The sequence below is a fragment of the Barbus barbus genome (assembly GCF_936440315.1).
Source record: "Barbus barbus genome assembly, chromosome: 10".
NCBI classification, from domain to species: domain Eukaryota; kingdom Metazoa; phylum Chordata; class Actinopteri; order Cypriniformes; family Cyprinidae; genus Barbus; species Barbus barbus.
In genome coordinates, this window is record NC_136738.1 from 16,050,636 (window position 1) to 16,072,035 (window position 21,400).

Below are 21,400 nucleotides of genomic sequence, written 5' to 3' on the forward strand. Positions count from 1 at the left end.
AAACAATGTCGAAAACAGCTATGCTGGTTAATGTTTTTTGTGGTAACTATGATGCATTTTTTGATACATATAAAGAACAGAATTCATTTGAATTTCTCTTGAATTTATTTCTTATTTAGATTTTTAATATTAAGAATTTGACCTTAGATATTTAATTTTGAACAGGATAATTTGTATATATTCCGTTTAGTTTTGTGGACTGTATGCATCTGTTTTGTCAAACATTTCATCAGGCCAGTGCCAAAAATAAATAAACACATAAATGCAATTTATTTTTATTTCACTTTAAAAATACATACAAAAATAATAAAAGAAAAAAAAAATAAACATAGCAAAGATTCTTCAATGGAAATGTAAACTGAGCAAAGCTGTATGACACATTCAATAATCATATTATATTTACATAACTGTGATTGTTAGAAATATTGTTTGTCATAACTGGACTTTATGATGGGTTTTTGTATAACTGACACTTCTAATATGAAACATAGTTGTGTATGATCAGTGAGTGTGTGTGTTTGTGCAGGCTGGCTCTAGGTAATTGCAATGGTTTGGCAGTGGTGGACTACCTGCAGAAAACCATTCTGCTGTGTATGAGCACCCTGGAGCTGTACGGATCCGCAGACCCTTTCCAGCGACTAACACGCTCTCCTCGCAAAAACCGGCAGTCCACACCAGGTACACATGCACTGTGTCTCAGAATCCCACAAATGTTCAAATACAGTGTGCTTCTTTGTAGCAACGCTGTAAAATAAATATCAGCTGTGAACGCACACGTCACTGGCATGCATCTGCAAACATGCTCAGCATTTCAGCTATCAAAACCAACCTTTGCAAATCTCAGGCTGTCTAACTTCTGTCCTTGCCTGTAAATATTCTGTCTCTTGTCCATTTAACACATGCACACAGTCCCTCTCTTTAACTGCATGGGACAGACTGCATTCCTGGTTGCCTTCTCTGCATGTCGTCTGTTGTGTCTCTGTTGCTGTTGGTCTTTGCCTGAGCACGACACCTAACAGAGAACACAACGTAACCTGCCATACGGACTCGCTGTTACTAATCCAGCACAGATCTCGCTCCACCTGCCCTCCTCTCTCCTCCTACCCCGACTGCTCACGCACATACACACTCACACGGACCATCCAGAGAAAGGAGATGTCATAAGTGAAAGCTAAAAAGATGAAGATCTGTTTTCATAGAGCTTCATCAAAAGGAAGCTGCAGGGAGGCTGCCATGCTGGCTTCTCACTTCAAAGTGGTCGCTCTCCCTCCTCGTGTTCAGGCAGCCGTATCTTTAGAAACCGAGAGCCGACATGGAGATACAGAGGTGGGCAGAAAGGTCGTTCGGCACGGTCGAAGAGTGATCCATAGCTTATGTAATCTCTTAAAAAAGAGAGAGAACGTCTTAACGCTCACCCACACACTCAGGCCAGTGTGTATAAAGAGACTGTTTTCTACTCTCTCTATCTGTTTTTCAATCTGATGACCTGAAAGGAGCAGAAGTCCCACTCAGTTTTTGTTCTATCATTGATTACATTCTTTAGTCATTCTCTTTATGGTGGGATCCAAAAGTCTGAGACCACTGGTCAAAATGTTTCTATTTTGAAATTTTGAATGCAGTTTTTTTTTTTTATTATTATATTTTCAGTATAATAAAAATTTGTATTTAGTGCATCCATATATATATATATATATATATATATATATTTTGAGCACACACAACAATTTTCAGTCATTAAAATTTTTTTCGTAATTTTGTATTTTAATAGTATTTTTATATACTATATATTTTTTTATCTCATACTCACACAGGCTACATATAATCAAAAATACAGTGAAAATAGTAATATTGTGAATTGTTATTACAGTATAAAATAACTGTTTTCTTTTTAAATATATTTAAAATATAATTAAAGTGGTCATATGACGCTTTTTTAAAGATTTTTTTGATCAATCAATCAATCAATCAATCACTGACCCCAAACTTTTGAATGGTAATCATGCCTGACTGAGAATATAAGTCAAAATAGGCTTATTTGATTGGAAGCAAAAGATGCAGGAAGTATTCCTGTTTTATTATAAAAAAATATTATTTAAATATAAATATATATATTTAAATATAATTTAAATTCTAAATCCAGGTTTGAAATACATTTTGAATCCCACAGGTCTCAGACTTTTGGACCCCACTGTATCAGCAGTGCTGCAGTTTACATTGTGTGTGCAGCGACATGATAATAACATTAAAATGGTTACCTTACAATCAACAAAATGTGACATTGTGATGCAGCAACTTCCAGTGGGTACGAAAACAGCAAAGCTCATGTGATCCGCCTGCTGTCAGACGCTCACACTCGGTTTAGATAGGGTATTCATCAGCAAAATGAATCCATAATACTAATACTTATGCATATAAATCTTCACATATACACTTTTAGATAGACACTGAAGAAAGAAGGCATTTCTATTTATGTTAATATTTATGTTTGTTTGTTTTGTTTGTACAATTTCAGTGCCACCTTCTGTGGTGGCTGTTGATCTTGAAAGGTTTTTCCTTATGTTTAGTTCTGTTTTCTGCCTTATTTTGTTGTTTTCGATAGAAATAAAAAAGGTTGGGATTTTCCTATTTTCATTCCTTAATTTTCTCCCTCAGTACACTGGGTCTTGCTCAGATTGCGGTCACATGCGTTTTGTCACTCTGAGCCTGTTTTGTTCTTCTCTCCTCCTCTTTTCCTCCCTCGCTCCATGTCTCCTCTCGTGGGTGGTGGTGCTGGGGCATGGGGGCGCTGTTGCAGACTTTTGCATGCGCGGCATTTCTAACTTTTATTCCGATTCAAAGAAACGGATCCGTACTTCCTACCAGAGTAAGTCATGTCTCCAGTGAAACGCTAATAGGGGCAACACAACAGCAAGGAGGCAAACCACAGACAATGGGATGTCATTTATCAAAATATGTTATTTTGATGAAGTTTACAAAAGGTAGAATTACCATACCATATTACACTCAATGCAGCATTATTTATAGTAATATTTATAGTAATAAATAAATTAATTGTTACAGAATATCACATATTCTGAATTTGCATACATCGAAACATCCAATTACAACCTTTGATTGTCTCCTTGCTAAGTGTTTTATTGATTTGTGCCAAAGGTTTGTGTAATGAACCAATCACACATGACCACATTCTCACACTGTATACAAAAGAAAACGAACAAAAAATAACATGACTTTTCCATTTAAAAATAGAACTTTTGTGTGTGTGTGTGTGTGTGTGTTTGGGGGGGGGGGGGGGGGGGGTCAATATAAAAAAATACAAATTTAAGTCAACACTGCTAAAAAAAAGAAGCTTTTTAGAAAATAAATAAATTAATTGTACAGTAAGTGACTTGTGAATTTACATTATATAAAGTAGAACTTTATTTAAAAAATCTGAAATGTGTCTGATAATCATGATGGCCCAAAAATGCAATATCTTAATTAAAAAAGAAAGAAAAAAATATACCCTGCCAAAAGAATTAATCTCATTTGTGAAAATGAGGCTTTCACTGCATTCATGTATATGACCATATGAATAAAGTTATTGTCATAATTTAATAATAAGATTAGATAAGCATGTACTTTGCAGATAACCTTTTACACACATGCACTTTCAAAGTGATGATATTTCTGCAGTGCAGGCCTTATCATGTTTTTAACGTCGTGCCTTGAGTAACATCGATGCAATTTTTCTCTCTCCTGCATGCACACATATGCATGGAATTGTTATTGGTGCACACTCTTGATTCTGGAGTTAATATACCCTACAGTGGTCGAACAGCTCATATTCACAACAGACAGAATAACCACATCATAGCTATAAATGTACCATATATGCTTAGTTAAAAGTTTAAAAGATGTCTATACATCTTCTTTGCATCGCTCCAGGATCATAGTGATAGTGTCTCAGACCACAATGTTTGTCCTGGTGATTTAATGCATGCAAATGTGTTTGGTGGTCATGGAACCTGGTGATTATTGTCATCATCTTCCTCTTACTGTGCCTTCCATTTTCCTCCATGGCAGGCCTTACAGAGCTTTCAGATAATCAGGTGTCTTTGGACCTAGAGAGGAGCAAGTCACCCACCTCAGGTAACCATACCCACTCAAAACCGCACACACCTATTATAATCTCACCACCTCTGATAATCAAGCATACGCCTATACTTCTATCTTTGATAGCCACATATAGCCACACCCAATCATGACCAAGCTTATCTCAAATGGCAGTATCACCTTTGATAATCACACCTACACTTACTTCTGCTAGCCACACCCATGATTGGCCACACCCACCTCTTATAACCACACCTAATTCTACCTTTTATAGCCACATCCATTATTGGTCACGGTTACTAAATAAAGCCACACCCACATCAAATATCATAATCACACCTAGGGTGTGTTCCAATTTGCATACTTATTCTATGCCTTTTTGTATTATACACCTCTCATTGCCTCATCACCTCTGATAATCACACTTACTTACACGTACTTTTTATAGCCACACCCACTCATGACCACGCCCACCTCAAATCGCCATATCACCTTTGATAATCACACCTACTCCTAGTTCTGATGGCCAAACCGATGTTTAGCCACACCTATAATAACCCCAATATAACCACACACATCTCTAATAGCCACACCCCAAAGGAAACAGTAGCCACGTTTCCAAAACCATTCAAAATGCGCAAATTGATATTGCAAATTGAAAATACACCAAATGGAAACATGTCAATTTCACAAAAACTCCCATATATATTGCAAAAACCTTTTTATGCTCACATGTGGTGGTTTTTCAGGCAAATTTAAAAGGGAATATATCTCAAAACTGCAATTGAATCAGTATTTTTTTTTTTTTTTCGTATTTATACCAGCGCGCCACGGCATGTTTCAGAAGCGGCTCTCCATGCTGCTTTGCTAAAGATACACGTCCACAGCTCCTATGATTAAAAATAATGGCTAGTGCAGTGGCTGTGATATACATTAACCTCCCAACATCGGTCGTTATGACTTTTTGCGAGAGGGAAAAAATTATGTTTTAGTCGCATAACTTTGGTTAAGGGAAACCCTGTCATTTTGCAATAGTTTTTTAATCGACATTTAAAAAATATTGCAAAAGTCTTTCCCATCTGTAATGGAAACGCACCTAATGATGGGGGAGTGTTTAAAAAAAAAAAAACCTGTTTGATAACAGTCATTATTTTTGAAATTCCACTGGTGATGCAAATGTCACACATTTCAGCTTTAACAACAAAAGCGTTAAAATAGTGACATTCACAAAAACCTTCAAACCTTCATCAAACCAACAGTTTTCATCTTTTTCTTTTCTGTCCTCTTTTCAGTTTCCCCACAGCACAGGTCTTCAGTCCCCGGAGGTTTTTTCCTCTGCTCTCTTACTTCCGATGTCTTTGTTTCTTCTTACTTCTTTAAAGCCATCATAACCTGTGTAGAATTTTTATGAGGATATGATAATGTTTACAGAGCTCTACTCAATGTTTGCATCGCCTCTGTGGGATGAACATGATGACAACAACAGTGTGTGTCCTTGAGGATCTAAATAGAGCTCTTAATTTAGAAGAATTATTTCAGTAAAGCTTTGATTTCTCAGGGGAAGAAATATCGTATTGTGCCTTTTTTTAAGTTATTGTTTGAAATATCAGAGGCACATTTTGTGTGGTGTCTCAAGAATACAAAATTTGCTGTCTGTTTTTCTCTCTCTCACTTCACTCTCATGTCTCAGTGCAGTTGAAGCCTCTGCTTGTTTTCCCAGTTCCCAGCTCAGCAGGCAGCCTGAAAGGTGGAAGTCGCTTGGGAAGGCAAGCTGAGCTGTAGCCTGACATTAACAGTTTGAGAGAAAGAAAGGAGACATGAGATTTACTTCTGAAATGGGGCTGTGTATCAAGCATTTGAAGGAATAATTCACCAAAAAGTGAAAATTAACAAACCTATATAAATGTATGTCTTCTGTGGAATACAGAAAAGTTGGTGTATTGAAGAATACTCGTTTTCATGCAACAGTGACAGAGTTGTCAATTCTGGTTGAACAGTTCCTTTAAGATCTCAAGCCTGTAACGAAGCACAGGAGTCACATGTGTGTGACTTTCTCTAGAATGTTCTGTGGTAAAGAGCTGGCTGTCAGAACAGTATCCTTTCTGTGTTTTCTTCTGTGGGATTTGTTGGGTTGGCTCCAGGCTGCTGAGTAATTCAGATATGATTTTGTGGAAGCAGCTATTATGACAGGAGTCGGGAAATGGCCTTCTACGATTGGCTGGGGAATTCAGCCAAAAATTGGACTGAGATTCTGGGCATCAGAGATTCTAAAGGACTATAGAGAACATATAAATAATGATGAGGAAGGAGAATACTAACCCATTATTTGTTTGTGTTTACTGTATGTATTTCATTGCACTCATGTTTGGTATTTGGTAAATGTGCCTGGGTGTTTCATATGGGAGCTGTTATAGTCTGTTAGTCTGTTGTATAGCATTGTCAAACAGTTGTCATACGGTACATGCATCACTTTTCCCTCACTACATCTTAAATAATGTAATTAATAGCATTCTGCCTTGATGGTAAGACATTTTAAATGTTTTGGAATAATGTTTTTGGACTTCTTTGGCTTGTTAAAGCTATTGTCAAGTATCCTACAATTAAATTATATTTTCACTTTTTTTAACATGGCACAATGACAGCTGATTGGAAATTATGCAGAATAATGTAAATATTGACTATTTTGTGTATTATATACTAGGTATGAAGAATAAATGTTTTGCCCTTAAATTTTTTCATATATTTTTTTTCTTCACACATCATTGTGTGACACCGTTGTGTCAATTCAGCATACAAGTACACACACTAACTTAAATTATTACCTTTATTTTATTTTATTTTTTTTATTAATTTTTTTTTTTGGGGGGGGGGGGGGGGGGGGGGGGCTGTTGTGGTGGAATTATTCCATTAAGGTACTGTCATAATTTTACACAGATTCAAGCAATATTGAATTTATTATTATTTAATTTTGTGTAGATCATAGTTTGTAAAATAAAATAAACTAAATAAATCCCCAATAAAATCTGTCTATGAAAGGCATTTAAAAATATGAATTACATGTTTTTGTTTTGTTTTGAACGATGGTTAAAAAAAATAAATAAATAAATAAAATAAATACTGGACATAAAATTTCCCATCGTTGAAGAAGCATTAAAACAGACAGGGATCAGGAATCCAGGTCCTCTATTAACTTTGTGCCTTACCACAGACGAAAGGATGTTATTTGCATATTACTCTGTTTGTTGTGCTACATTCACAGGAAACATTTTGAACCCTGAGATGATGGAAATTGGCTGCGTCAAATAAATGTTTGATGGCACTGTTGTTATTTGACCTTTTCTATCTGTTAATACTTCTATCTCAGCTTTTAGATGTGTGCTTTTTAAAGTAGCATTAAGCCAGAATAGATGAATAATGAATGGACTCAATGTTGCGCGGGTGTTTCTGGCACTGTTTTCATGCGTTTGCTCAGGGGCACAAATCCTTTACCATTACAAACACTTCCTGTGCTAGCATCACCTCAGTTGACATAAAAATACACTCTGCTTTAGCTGCTAATGTATTTACTTGTTCTGAAAAAGGCTTGATTTTTACATCATCATCTCATCTTATTTCTTGGCACTTACTCATACAGTATCATTTCTGACCTCTCTGATTTTCGGTCTACCCTGCTCTGCTTTAAGTCCAGTAATTGGGCTGCACTCCACTTTGAAGTTCTCATAGGTGTTATCTCTATCTGTCTAGTCGACTGGTTGTTGGTGTTTGTTGTTTGTGCGGGTGTTGTTTTTTTCAGCAGGGTGAGGTGGGTTGCTGAGACCCTGTTGATTGCGGCACATTGCCAGGTGGTTAATAAGCTGAAATGTCAGCCATCACTGGTCGCAAAGATATTTTTAGAAAAAGATTATTCTGGAATGAAAGGGAAAAATGGGAGCAAAAGAAAAGGGATTTGAAAGAACAGAAAGCGGTAATTTGTTTTCCATTTTTCTGATGAGCTTATTGTAATTGTCTAACCTGCAGAGATGAGTGTGCATTAAACAGTTTCTACAGCACAAAAGCTTTACTTAATGTGTCATACCATCATGAAATATTCAAAACATTTCCTCCTGATGAAAGATTACTTTTATGGTAACATTTTCAGTCTAAACCCTGTTATTACAGTATTCTGGAATTTGGTAGTCTGTTTCCAGCTCTTTATTAGCTGGTCTAATTTGATCATTTAGGTGGTTAAGCTGTTTTTCATACTAGCATACATAGCTGTAGCTAAAGTCCAGCTAGAAGTTAGCTACATGTTCCAAACCACAGCTACTACACTGATATTATTATTATTTTTACTACCTGTATTTTGAATTTTACACTTCATTGCATTGTGTCAGTAAATGGAATCAATGAATAATGACCTTTTTATTGTATTTTTTATTTTAGTTTATTTTTACAGTGTAACTTCATCTTGATTGCTGCAGTAGATAAATGGCACATAAATTGCATTTGGGGAAATAATGTTACTAATGTTTTGGTAACACTTTATTTTAAGGTCTCCTAACTAGCTGCTTATTAGCATGCATATTACTAGAATATTAGCCATGTATTAGTAGTTATTAAGCATATATTAATGGCTTATTCTACATGACCTTATTCTACATCCCTAATCCTACCCAATACCTAAATTTAACAACTACCTTACTAACTATTAATAACCAGCAAATTAGGAATTTATTGAGGGAAAAGTCGTAGTTAATAGTGAATACGTGTTCCCCATTCTAAAGTGTTACCAATGTTTTAAATATAACGTAAAAACCAAAGTGAAACAAACATACAGAACTCCAAAATGCAGGGTTATTAATGTTTTTTAAAGAGTATCTTAAGCTCACCAAGACTTATTCAATCAAACATTAAAACATTAATTTATTTTTAGGATTCTTTAATACATAGATCATTTGATCAATTTAATGCCACCATTGTTGAGTAAAATAATTGATTTCTTGCCATAATAATAGTAATAATAATAATAATAAATTACCTTCTTTGGCATTTCTATTTTTCCTTTTTTAGACTGGAAAGAGCACTTTATTCACGTTTCATTAAAAATTAATAATAACCCTGTTTTTAGATACTTAACTATGTTGAGAGTTGCTGAAATCGCGTTTGGTCTCATACTGTACCGCGTATCTTGTCAGTGTGTGCACTTGCTTGGCCATTTTTAGTGATTAATAGGAAAGTGGGTTCAGCTGAATTCTAGCAGTGATTTGTTAGATAGGTATAAAAAAGGTTATTATTATACCACGGCAGCCCTCGTGTGAAGCCCTCTTAGTTTGAAGACCAAAGAGTGTAAAGACCATCGACTCCACCGGGCTAGGACACCGGCAAAGGATATAAGTATCGCTTTTTATTTTATTTTTTATTTTTTTTTTCCTTTCTATGTTTACTATTGAAATGTTGTTGTATGCATTTGACAATTTGATTTAATTTCTGTATTTTCTTAAATGGGTGTGTATTTACAGAGTGTTAACTTTTAGTTTTAGTTACTTTTTCTTATTTGTAAGAAAATACTGCACCACAGATGGGTGAAACAATGTGGGCAGTCCTGAGTTCATATCGGCATCAGTAGGCAAGATTTTAAATGAGAGCACAATGAAGCTTTAAAGAAGGGCAGATGGTTCCAGAAAAGATTGAGGAAGGTCATTATTGTTAAAGCAGAATAACCAGGAGTCCTGCAATACACTTGTCAGTCTCTCACAATGCTGTTCTCTCATCTTTAACCTGGGCAGTTTGGCCTCAATTCACACAGCAATCATGATTTTTACTGTCAGGTCGACACCTGCAGTGATTTGTGAGTATTATTAATTAATCTGGTCTGATGAGGTTAAATGCAGGGTACATTTCCACTCTTCTGTGTGTGCTTAAATGTCCTCAATACTTGAAAAAAAAAGCTTGTCAGTTGCTGCTCAAAAAAAATTCTACCAGATATTTTCTAAGAAATGCACATTGAACAAAGGTCAATGCAAGGGAAAATGCTCTTTTTATACATCACTTAACAGATTCAAAATTATGTTCAAAACCAAAAGTTACTTTAATTCAAACTTATCAATAAAGAAGCATGTAAGCATTTAAGCACCATAAGTGTTAAATTACCATCAGCTAGACCAGCCTAAATTATATAGAAAAATAATGGATTTCTGTTTTGTTTTAACATCATTTTTTTAAATAATTTTTAGAATATGGTTATAGTATTTTATATTTATTTTATATTAGCATTATATGTAAATTAATTAATTAATTAAACAAGAGTAGCACAACTTTACGACTGACAAACCGTTTCAGATATTTTTCCCGCATGAAGTAAACAGGATCTGTGCTTTCTGCCTGACCAAGATGAGTACATAATGAATTAATTTTAAAATTTGTTCATGTCTAAAACACCACTATGTCAACTGATGTGAAGCTCCAGTATTGCAGAGGTGTTTCATTTGTGGTGGAATCTATTCATATATAAATATAGAGATATAGCCTTTTGTGCTTTAATTTTTGTTTGATTGTTGTTTTTTTGGAAACTGCGGAAAGTGTGTTGGCGAAGAACTCTAATCCAACTTTTGAGAAAATATTGTCTGAAATAGCAAATGTTTTTGGCATTAACGTTTTGAAAGAAGAAAGAGGAGTTGTTGAAGAAATTTAAATTCACATATTTACATATTTACATATTCACATAAAAAGACCAGATTTAGCCTCGTGAGGATCCGTAAAGTGTTTGAGTTAGACAATAACAGATTATTTTAAAATTCCTTGTGTGCGATTTTCTCCTCTTTTAGCGTCCTGTTATGAATCCCGTTGACCTATAACAAGCTGTTTGGCTGCATTTGATTGAGCCTGGTATGTGTCAATGACTGTGTGATCTCTGATTTCCAGCACCCTACACCCCTTCCCTCCATAATGACCCTCGAGGCACAGGGGAACCTGTGTCCAACCTCCGGTCCTGCCACTACAGTCCTGTCTTTTACCTGTTGGACAATGGTAAGAATGTGTCCAGCCCCTTAAAAACACCCACACACAGCAAGCCCGCGGCTCATGTGCTTCTCCGTGTAAATCTACGTGTGTGTGGGTGTTTGTTTGGGGGTTGCATGCTGCAGTAGAAGTAGCCTCACGCTCGTAGTGCCCTGTGCTACGCTCCGTGCTGCTGAGGTGTAGGTGTAGGTGTGTGTGAGTACGTAAGTGTGCTTCACGTTTGGCTATTGTAGGCATGTGTGTGATCGAGGCATGGTAGTAGGTAGTATGTATTGTGTGTGTTGATGAGAGGGGTGATATTGTGACTGTAGCCCGGACAGCGTTGATCATTGAGGTCCAGTAGGGTCAGATGACACTTTTACATGCAAATAAAGTCTGTTTTAATTTTTGTCATATGTAGTTTCCATTGGCTGACTTATTGTACAGTATGACAAACAAAAGAAGAAAAGAAAAAAACTTGCTTTAGTTAGACCCCAACAGGCTCTCAAGGGTTTTTCTTTGGCCCTCAGTAGCTCTGCCATCCATGCTTGTACAGTATGTGTGTTATTGAGTACATGCTTGTTTTGAAGATATTTACAATATCTTAAAATTGAATTAATTCATTGGGTAACTTATTTTACCAATGATTAGTGCTCTAGTTATTCTATACATTGATAAAGTTTAAGTTTTGTTAAAACTTGTAATGAAAGCCATTTCAAATGCCTATAATTTTAACTTAGTAAAGTTAAAATTATAACTACACAAATGTGTCAGACTGCAAAGCTTTGTCTCCGAGAGCGTGGCAGAGAGAATGGCTACAAGCATGAGAATTATATGCTAATAATGCTTTTGTTCACTTTTGAAAATGTGCTGCATGTGAATGGCCTTAAGTGTTGGCTCACTTTAAAAAAAACTAACAAAAAAAAACATACTGGGTCACTACAAATGTCACCAAATAGGTGATGCTAAGTAGTGACGTATTCTTTTGCCAGACAGAAGTAAATGAATGCATTTTTGATGAAAGGCTTACAAGAGAGGAAAATGCTGAAGATTTGACATTTTATTTCAGCTAAAAACAACACTGTGGCTCAAAAATGCTAATGCATGCTCCTGAGAATGAAATTCCTCTGAATTCATCGTAGAGTCTGGCGTCGGAATCTTTACTCCTGAAGTATATCCGCCTCTACGAATTAGCAGAAGATGACGTGAGCTGAAAGCAAAGGAGTCGGTAATTCATGCAAATTGCAGTGCAGGATAGCAGAAGACATTTTTTGAGATGATTCCAAAAACAATCCCAAATTACCGTTCATCCGAGTCAGGCTCACAGAGAAGTCAACGGGATTGAAGCCATGGTGCTCGGAACGTTCTAACGAGCAGCTAAGTGACTCCTAAAATTGTGCCCATGGAAAAAACAATAATACTTGAGGTCTGAAGTTGAAATCAGTGGATGCCAGCTGTTATGTTTGCCATTGTAGCTGTGCCACTGGATAACAGTAACAAAAGATGTCCAACATGGGTTTATTCATAGTCTATACACAAAAAACACACACAGGGAGAATATAGTTTGTATAATGGCTTTAATGTGCTGCTCTCATATTAACGTGTAGGTAGCCCACACTTACTGTGGATCTCTCTTTCATGTTTACACACCTGCACATGTGTGCAGAGATTGATTTGATCAGTATAGAGAGTAATGGGAATAATCAACATCTAAGGCACAGGTTATTGATCCCAGAATGTTAATTACTGCCATTTTCAGGAGCAATTTCCATTTTGTCTTACACTCAAATCTCATTCAACTCCACATACATGGAAGAAGAGATGGAGAGAGAGGATGATACATCTCCATCTCTCTCTCTCTCTCTCTCTCTCTCTCTCTATATATATATATATATATATATATATATATATATATATATATATATTTGGCTATCGGTTTGGTTTGCTAGTATCCAGTTAGCAGGGGGTCAGTTAATGCCATTTGGTGAACTTCTAATGGATAGCTTTCTCCAGCTATTATAGACCTCTTTGGTCAACATAGGAAAGCAAATTGCATTCATCAAACCATTTCGTAGAATCCATAATTGGAAAAGCATTAGCATCCTGTTGAAAATGACATTCTAAAATCACACCCTACTTTAAAATCATTTAATCGAAATGATGCTTAGGAGAAGAGTGTCATCTTGGGAAGTATTCTGCTCGATGTGTTTTAGTGTTCTGGAGTACATCATATAAATAGAGACTTTGAAAGATGTTCTTTGGGATACCATGCCTGGTTATTAAATGTATGTGCCTACATAGCATTGGAAACTGATTTTGAATTAGTATTTTGGATCCACTCATACATAGTTTTTCAGATTTTCTTTTAAATCCCATTTCAACAGTAGTCCTGCCATATTAGACATTCAGCTCGGTATACACTCTAACCTTTACAGTGCAAAATGCTTGCAAAATGTTGACCTCACTTTGTTTATCTGATTACACTTTAATTCGTGATTGGTTTCTGTGTGGGTTTTTGTGGTTTCTGTTTATTACAGTACAATAGATCCAGTCTGTATATTTTGCAGTTATTTTGATTGATTCATGCATTTTTTTCCCCCTATCAACATGGAAGCAAATGGAAATTTAAAAAAAAAAAAAGAATTTTGAGTTATGCATTTGAAGTGCGTTCTGCATGCATGTGTTTGCTTGTCTAAAAACAGACAAATCTGTTTATCTGGTGGCAGTATGCAATCAGGCATGACTGTCGAATGAAATATTACATGTCAGTGTGTACACCTGCATGTGTTACACTAAATTATTTTCTTTTTTTTTTTATTTTAATTTGAGCGGATCTCTTTATTTGGCCTTTTTGTTTTGTTTTCTTAACTGGATTAATTGCCCCTTTCTGTCCTATTTTTGTTTCAGTCAAGGGACCAGGCAGAAAGTTAAGTCTACCCACAGATCTTAAGACTGATCTTGGTACGGTAGGCCGAAAGCGAGCAGACCTTTTTCTTTATTCTTGCCTTCGATGCATCAACTTTCTCTGTTTCCATCCTGTTGAGAATGACATGATGAAGCCCCTTGTCTTTGCATTTTACAGTTCATATTTAATGTTTTTTTATTCTTTCACTTTCTTCTCATTTGAGTTCATGACGTGGCGCTAAATTTCCCTCCTCACATCTCTGCGTGTGGCCTTTTATTTATTTATTGAATTATGCTTCTCAATGTACATTTTGCAAGTGTTTACAAAGGTGGTTTGTTCAACATACTCATTCTTAAGTTAAGAAAGGTATCACTCTGAAATCTTGCTCTTTCGCGACTGGTTCATCCTTTACGTCTTAAAGGCCTTGCTCCATCGTAATTGGGTCATTCTATACCTCAGAACATGCTCTAACACTATTGGACCATTCTCTAACTCTATGAAAAGCCTGCTCATTTGTGATTGGACCATCTTCTACCTCTGAACGACATGCACTAATGTAATGAGATCATTCTCTGCAAGTGAGCTTGCCTCATCGTGACTTGGATCATTCTTCAGCCTTGTACGGAAATACTCCAAATTGTCTCACTCTGTCTCTTTCGCTGAATATCTTTCTTTGTTTTCTTTTCCTTTTTTTCCCCTTTTGTCTGGCTTTTTGTTTCATGCTAGGCTGTGACTAACACACCTCTCGCTGAGGGCTGAACAATTTCCTCTCCAATTTCTTGTGCCAAACTTCACCTAATGTGTAATAATAAAAGTGTTCCTTCAACAGGTCAAGCTGTGCCGCATTACAAAGGAAAATAGACCGTCTGGGCCATGAGTGATTACTCTTGTTTCTAATCCTCGAAGGTTTCGATTTGTGCTTGGAAAAATATTAGAACTTAGAAAGCGAGTCTTGGGTCATTTTGTAATATGAAAATATCTTGAAGGTTTAGGTCATGAAAACAGAAAAAGGACATAAAAAATCAATACTTATTAGAAAGGCAATTTATGAGTGTTGTGTGAGTGTAACGTGTGTGTGTGTGTGTGTGGCTCAAATAGAGAGTTCTCTGTAGTTTTGTGCTTAGAACCGTCTCCCCTTGAATGCACCAAGGCTTTTGCAATATTTTCTACTATCCTAAACATTCAGTTTGGATCTTTTCATGAACCTGGGCTCATTTAGAAACTCTGTCCCTGGTGCAGGCCAGGGAAAACCGAGGTAAAGACATCTCCATTTGGGCTCCATTTTTTGGGCTTTCTCATCCTGACGCTCTAAGATGATGTTCTCTGACTTTCATGACAATCATCTGAAGATGCTGTGTTCCTACTCAGTTACCATATTAAATTGGATTTTAGTTAGTGTCATGAGAGTATATTGTAAAATGTGTTTGTAATGTAACAATATTTTTTTTACAAAAATAAAACATAGAGAGAGACATTCATAACTTTCAGATTGGTAAGATTTTTTAAATGTTTTTGAAAGAAAAAATGCTCACCAACAGTGCATTTATTTGAATAAAAATACAGTATGAAGCAGGAATATTGTTGGAATATTATTACAATTTAAATTAAATGTTTTCAATTTATTCCTGTGATAGCAAAGCTGTATTTTCACCAGCCAATATTCCAGTCTTGAGTGTCACACGATCCTTCAGAAATCATTCTAATGTGCTGATTTTAGTGCTCAAGAAACTTTTCTTATTATTATCATTGTTGAAAACAGATGTGCTGCTTAATTATTTTGGTGGAAACCATAATATATTTTATATAGAAAATATCACTGACCCCAAACTTTTAAATGTTAGTGTATAACTTACTCTATAAAAACTTGTGCACACAAGAAAATATGAACTAACAAATGTAGTCTTTAAAATGAAGTTTCTCAAACATACTACAGATGGTGTTCTTAATAGTGTTTTGTTTCACCGTGAGTCAGTGGCAAAGTTTTGGTTGCCAAGTCTACTGTGTGATATAAAAATGACTGAGTAAATATCCCATGGATATGAAATGACAGCAGACAGTCGTGGATTTGGATGGCTGCGTTGGCATGAAAATGATTGATAGATAGATATAAAATGGAGGAAGGGAGGGAAATATACAGCTAGAGTGTCAAAAGAGCCAGTCAAAACCTAGAGGAGACTGTGGAACATATAAACAGGCTGCCTCCGTCTGAGAGCTTCTGGCTACAGGATGTCTCTCTCTCAGGTAGAAGCTAGTAAGACTTTGATCCAGGTGTGTTGGCGGTGTTGTTGAAAAATGTACTGTTTTAGATGCAGGGAGTTTGAATCTGGGTCTTTTCCTGCATACAAAACCAGACCTCCCTCAACTTCCTGCATAAATAGACTGCAGATGGAAGCTTCTGTTTTTCTTTAAAATCAAGTCCTCCACCTTCGTCATTTCAAGTGTCTGAGTTGAGAAGGGATGAGAAAGCCTCTCTGAATGCTTAATTTTTTGAACAGATACCATTACCTGCAACTTTCCTTTCCTTTTCCATGTTCTTTCTCTTGTCCCTTTTCATTTTTTCTTTTTGTATTTATACTTCTCTTTACATTTTAATTTCCTTTTCCTGTTCCTCGTTTTTTTTCCTTTTCCCATTTTATTTCCTTTTCTTTTGCCTTTTTATTTTCCTTTTTTCATTTCCTTTTCTTTTCCCTTTTTTCTTCCCTTTCCATTATACTTTTCCCTTTTTCCGTTCCAATTTCCTTTTCCCTTTCCTTACCATTTTCCTTTTCCCTTCCATTTTCCTTTTCAAACCAGAATGATTTTTGGCTGATTAAAGCTGCTATTATATGACTGCTTCCTCTTACTGTTAACGCATCTCTCTCTCCTTTGCGGCTGCATTGTTTTCATCCCACTGCCTTCTTCACCTCTCTTTCTCTCTCACACACTCTTCTATTTCTAATCCCATTTGGGTTTTTGCTAATGCTATGCCCGTTGTTACAGATCATGTGAATGGACATTGCACTAGCCCCACCTCCCAGCCCTGTCCGACTGGGAGGGCCAGAGTCCCGGGGGGCCCTGAAGGGCCACGCCTTGCCCGCAGGGGGCCCGGCCGACCGCCCTTCCGCAAGGCCCAGTCCGCCGCATGCATGGAGGTCTCTTTGCCTGTGTCCACCCTCACCGAAGGTGTGTGCTTGTTCTCCAGGTCCTTTATCCCTTTAATCCATTTACCCTTTTTTCCCCTATCCCACCACTGCCCCATTCCCCTTATGCATGTTTAACACTCATCAAGGGATACAAGGAGGAGGGTATGGGGTTTTATTGCTATGTTTTCTGACGCTGTGATTTCACTGCCTTTTCTTTGGTTTTATTGTTTTGTTTTCCACTCTTTTGGAGAGATTGGTGATTACTAAAGCCCTATCATGCTACACAGGAAGCATATCCCTTTTCCACTGAGCTGGTGCTTGACCAGGGGATCTGTGGACCTCTCCAGCACAGCCAGAGCCACATTTGAGAGCCAAACAATGCTATAACTGCCCACAAACAAATATGGTACATCATAGTCTTTTTTTTTGCGGTTTTAAAGGGATAGTACCCTCAAAAAATTTTATTCTATCATCATTTACTCAGACTCATGTTGCTCCAAACCTATTTGACTTTCCTCTGGGGAACCTTAAAGGTCATTTTTCCGTTTACACTTTATTTTGATAGTCCACTATAGACAATCTACTAACTATAAGTAACTTAAGTAACTATAAGCAACTGCATGTTGACTAATTCTCATTCATTTGCAACTACATTTCTACTAACTCTCAGAGTAGACGGTCAGGTTAGGTTTAGGGTTAGTAGAATAAGTTGACATATACTTGTAAAGTTTCTAATACTCCGTATGTTGTATGTTGTGGACCCATCAAAATAAAGTGTTAGAAGATATTAAGCAGACAGTCTACTAATACTCTAATGACTGCTAGTTGACATGTAGTTGCAAAGATACTTACTGTTAGTAGAATGTCTAAAGTGGACTATCTAAATATAGTGTTACCAAAATTTCCTTATGTGTTTCAGGGAAAAGATTAAGTCATATAGATTTGGATTTACAATTTATGTATATTTATTTAAATCAAAATGCACCAATATGCACCAATTACCATACTGCATTTTTACAGATTTCATAATAGGTTTGTGTTATAAACTTTAATTAAACTTAAATCCCATTACCTGATTAATGCTAATATTAGGATGAATGGGATAAACATTGATGAAACAAGTGTGTTATTTTATTAACCAGCCTTTCAAAACTCATCAAAAGTAAAATGAAAATTAGAAGAAACAGCACAAACCTTTCAAAGTGTGACTCACAAAAACGACTTGGCTTTTCAAGCTTTGGGGATCTTCTGTCCCTTTTATGTTTGAGACCGTATTTGTGCTTCAAACATGGAGGCTGAGGCAGACACTGCTGTGAGCCTAATTATACTTTTTGTTTTTAATGCTCTGAATTACTACTTCTACACACAGTCGTTTGACAGGTGGGTTAATGTAAATTAAAAAATTAATGTAGGCAGTCTCTTTGCAAGCTTAGGTTGGAGTTTACGCAACGATTATGGTTGTGGACTTATTTCTCTTCAAGCATCTTTCTTAATGTGAAATTAAATTGCAACAGTTTCCTCTGGATCACTAGGAGGGAATTTACCAAAATGGACAATCCAATCATCACTATCAACACGACACATTTCTACAAAGCACATAATCAGAATATGTGTGTATGTTCATATCACCTCCATATTTAAATGTGTGTGTGTGTTACCCTGCTTTAAAGAGGTCATATCATGAAAAAAGACTCTTTCTAATCTTTCTCTGCCTGCTGCTTCTCATATCCTTGAACCTCAGGATAAAAAAAATAATATATTATTATTATTATTATTATTATATTTAGGTCCAGTATGTATGGTATTGAATGACTCCTTTAACTGTTATCGTGGGCTTGCACACAGCAAACGTGACTTCTGTATGTCTTTTTCTCATGTCAATTATTTGTCCTTGTCAGTCATATATGTCCCTAAAGCAGATGTCTTGTTCATATTAGTGTGATCTGTACAGCGGCAGCGCATCGCTTAGATCATATCCTCGCTTGAGCACCGACTTCCTGTCATTCACTAATCCAATCGCAGCGATAGGCAGTGTCTCCTCCTGTTCTGTCATCTGTGTCCATAATCCTGTTTATGTGAAGGACGCCAACCAGGACAACCAGCCCAAGTCGAACAGCAGCGTACAAATAGTGTCACAGAGTTCATAAGGTTTTCACAGTGACTGGATGCTTCCCAGAATGATGTGCTGTGCACTGATATTGCCTTAACTTAATAATATCTATTTGATTTAATTTTTGAGAAAAAAATTGTGATTTCTCACAACCTAGTAAAACGTCTTCCCGCCACCACTTTTTCTTTCTTTTTTATTTCCACCTGGACAGTTTTGAAAGTGCAATATTCATCTCTGAAACTCTTCTGCACAGACTCAGCTTGAGTTTTCTTAAATTGAATTATGTTGCGATATTCAAATTAATCTATATCTAGACAGACGTGGATTTTTTTTCTCCACACTTGGAAAAGTGTTATTGTCCGTTAGAGGACTGCCTACTGCTTCTTTGGTTTCAACGCGTGGTGTGCGTCCCTATCGCTACAGTAACAGGCATGTGGTGCCGCAGTGGGGTCGCTGGGATAATTAAAGGTCAATTAGCAGCGAATAGAGCCAGGCCGTCCCTAATGAGACACGCTACAGGAAGAGAGAGCTGCGGGACGTTGGGATACGTAGTCTCATATAAACAGCATTAAGGATGGAAAGACACGCGCACGTACTTGATGTAAGCAAAATAAGGACAGTTACAGAAATCTGTTACAAGACAATGAATAAGTGGAAGTGGATGGGACTTTCAATCATCCCATTGTCTCCTTGACATCCCATTATCCCATTAAAATCTACTGAGTCACATCCCATTTACCAAAAAGAATCATTCACTGATTCATTTAGAGCATTTTCTGCTGGTTACATCATAATGGAAATATGTGGCGATAAGTGGGCATCTTTTTGTGAGTCAATCATTCAATCACACACTCATTTGATTAGTTTAACAAGAAGCATTTATTAACTTATAATAATTTGTTAAAAGAAAATGTTAGATGCCATATTAAATTTTACATCCCTGTTGGCAAAACCAGCATATGCCGGTTAGGTATGTTTTGAAGCATGGCTGCTGGTTTGAGCTGGTTTAAACTGGTCAAGTGCTGGTCCTAAGCCGGTCCTGAGCAGAAGCTAGTTGCTTAAGACCAGCTTAGGACCATCACATGACCAGCTAAGGACCAGCTCAAACCAGCAGCCGTTCTTCTAAACATACCTAACCAACATATGCTGTTTTTGTTTTTGTTTTTCAAACAGGGATGGTTAAAAACAAGGTAGTGAGAGATAGACTACAGTTTTTACAGTGGCATGCACTGTATAAAGGTCCTAGATTAAATGTAATTTTCATAACAGTTTCATTTGAGTTTTTGTCTTCTGGACGACTTTTCTTCTTAGGGTCAGCTGAACAGTTGGTAAACTGGTAAACAACAGTACAATCCATTGAACACACTGTACTTCTATAATTCACAGCCTTGTTTTCAATGCTGTCAGAAATAAAATACGATGCTGACTAAGGTCTATAAGACTAAGCAACGTTTATGTGTATACACAAACTATAAACACAGAGGACCAAAAAAGTGAACCCACAACAGACAGAAACAAAAAAAATTCCACAGAATCGTTTGCCTGTCACACAGAGAGAGGGTGTTGTTTCTAATAACAGGTGTGTCATTTGGCTCCCCTGCGGTGATTGACAGTCAGTGACCTCAGCAAAAGAGTCCCAGAGAGCGAGAATGAGCGAGCAGATCATTTCTCTCAGCCATCTATATCATGAAATATTCACACTAACAGGATGGATACGACTAATTATGTTCACAGTTCCTGGAGATACAGGTGCCGTCGGTAGAAAAGGTCAATTTTGCGTGTCTTCTCACAAACCTATATGTGGTTTTGTGTGTGACCGTTTTGCACTGTGTAAGAGTGGATTTGTGGGTTTGTGTTCAGTTTGCTTTGTGTTGTATTGCTTGGGAAATGAATGCTGTGAGACATCAGAGTCCCGTCTTGGTCAGTGTTAATGAGATAGTTCACCCAAAAATGAAAATTCTGTCATTATTTACGCACCTTCATGTCATTCTTAGCCCATTAGACTTTATATGCTTTTATGTGGAAGATAAAAGACAATATCTTGAAGAATGTTCATGCTGATTTTTGTGAAAGCACACAGTGACTAGAAATGTCCAAAAAAGACAACAAATCTCCATAGAGTAAAAGTATTCATACACCTCATATTTTATGCTAAAGTGATGGGTCTTCCATGAGCTATTCATTCATTTTGAA

At 36.6% G+C, this 21,400-nt stretch overlaps 1 protein-coding gene across 1 annotated transcript in view; it reads left to right on the forward strand.

Moving 5' to 3' along the window:
- The window catches only part of LOC306876059 (syntaxin-binding protein 5-like), a gene marked incomplete at its 3' end in the record, with an annotated part of 142,608 nt that overhangs the window by 112,026 nt on the left and 9,182 nt on the right, over positions 1-21,400 (forward strand). Inside the window, exons 18-23 of the mRNA XM_079426957.1 lie at positions 527-678; positions 2,795-2,863; positions 4,066-4,131; positions 10,996-11,100; positions 13,978-14,031; positions 16,955-17,137. Of these exons, the coding sequence (XP_079283083.1) occupies positions 527-678; positions 2,795-2,863; positions 4,066-4,131; positions 10,996-11,100; positions 13,978-14,031; positions 16,955-17,137 (629 nt within the window). The remainder of the gene's footprint in view (positions 1-526; positions 679-2,794; positions 2,864-4,065; positions 4,132-10,995; positions 11,101-13,977; positions 14,032-16,954; positions 17,138-21,400) is intronic.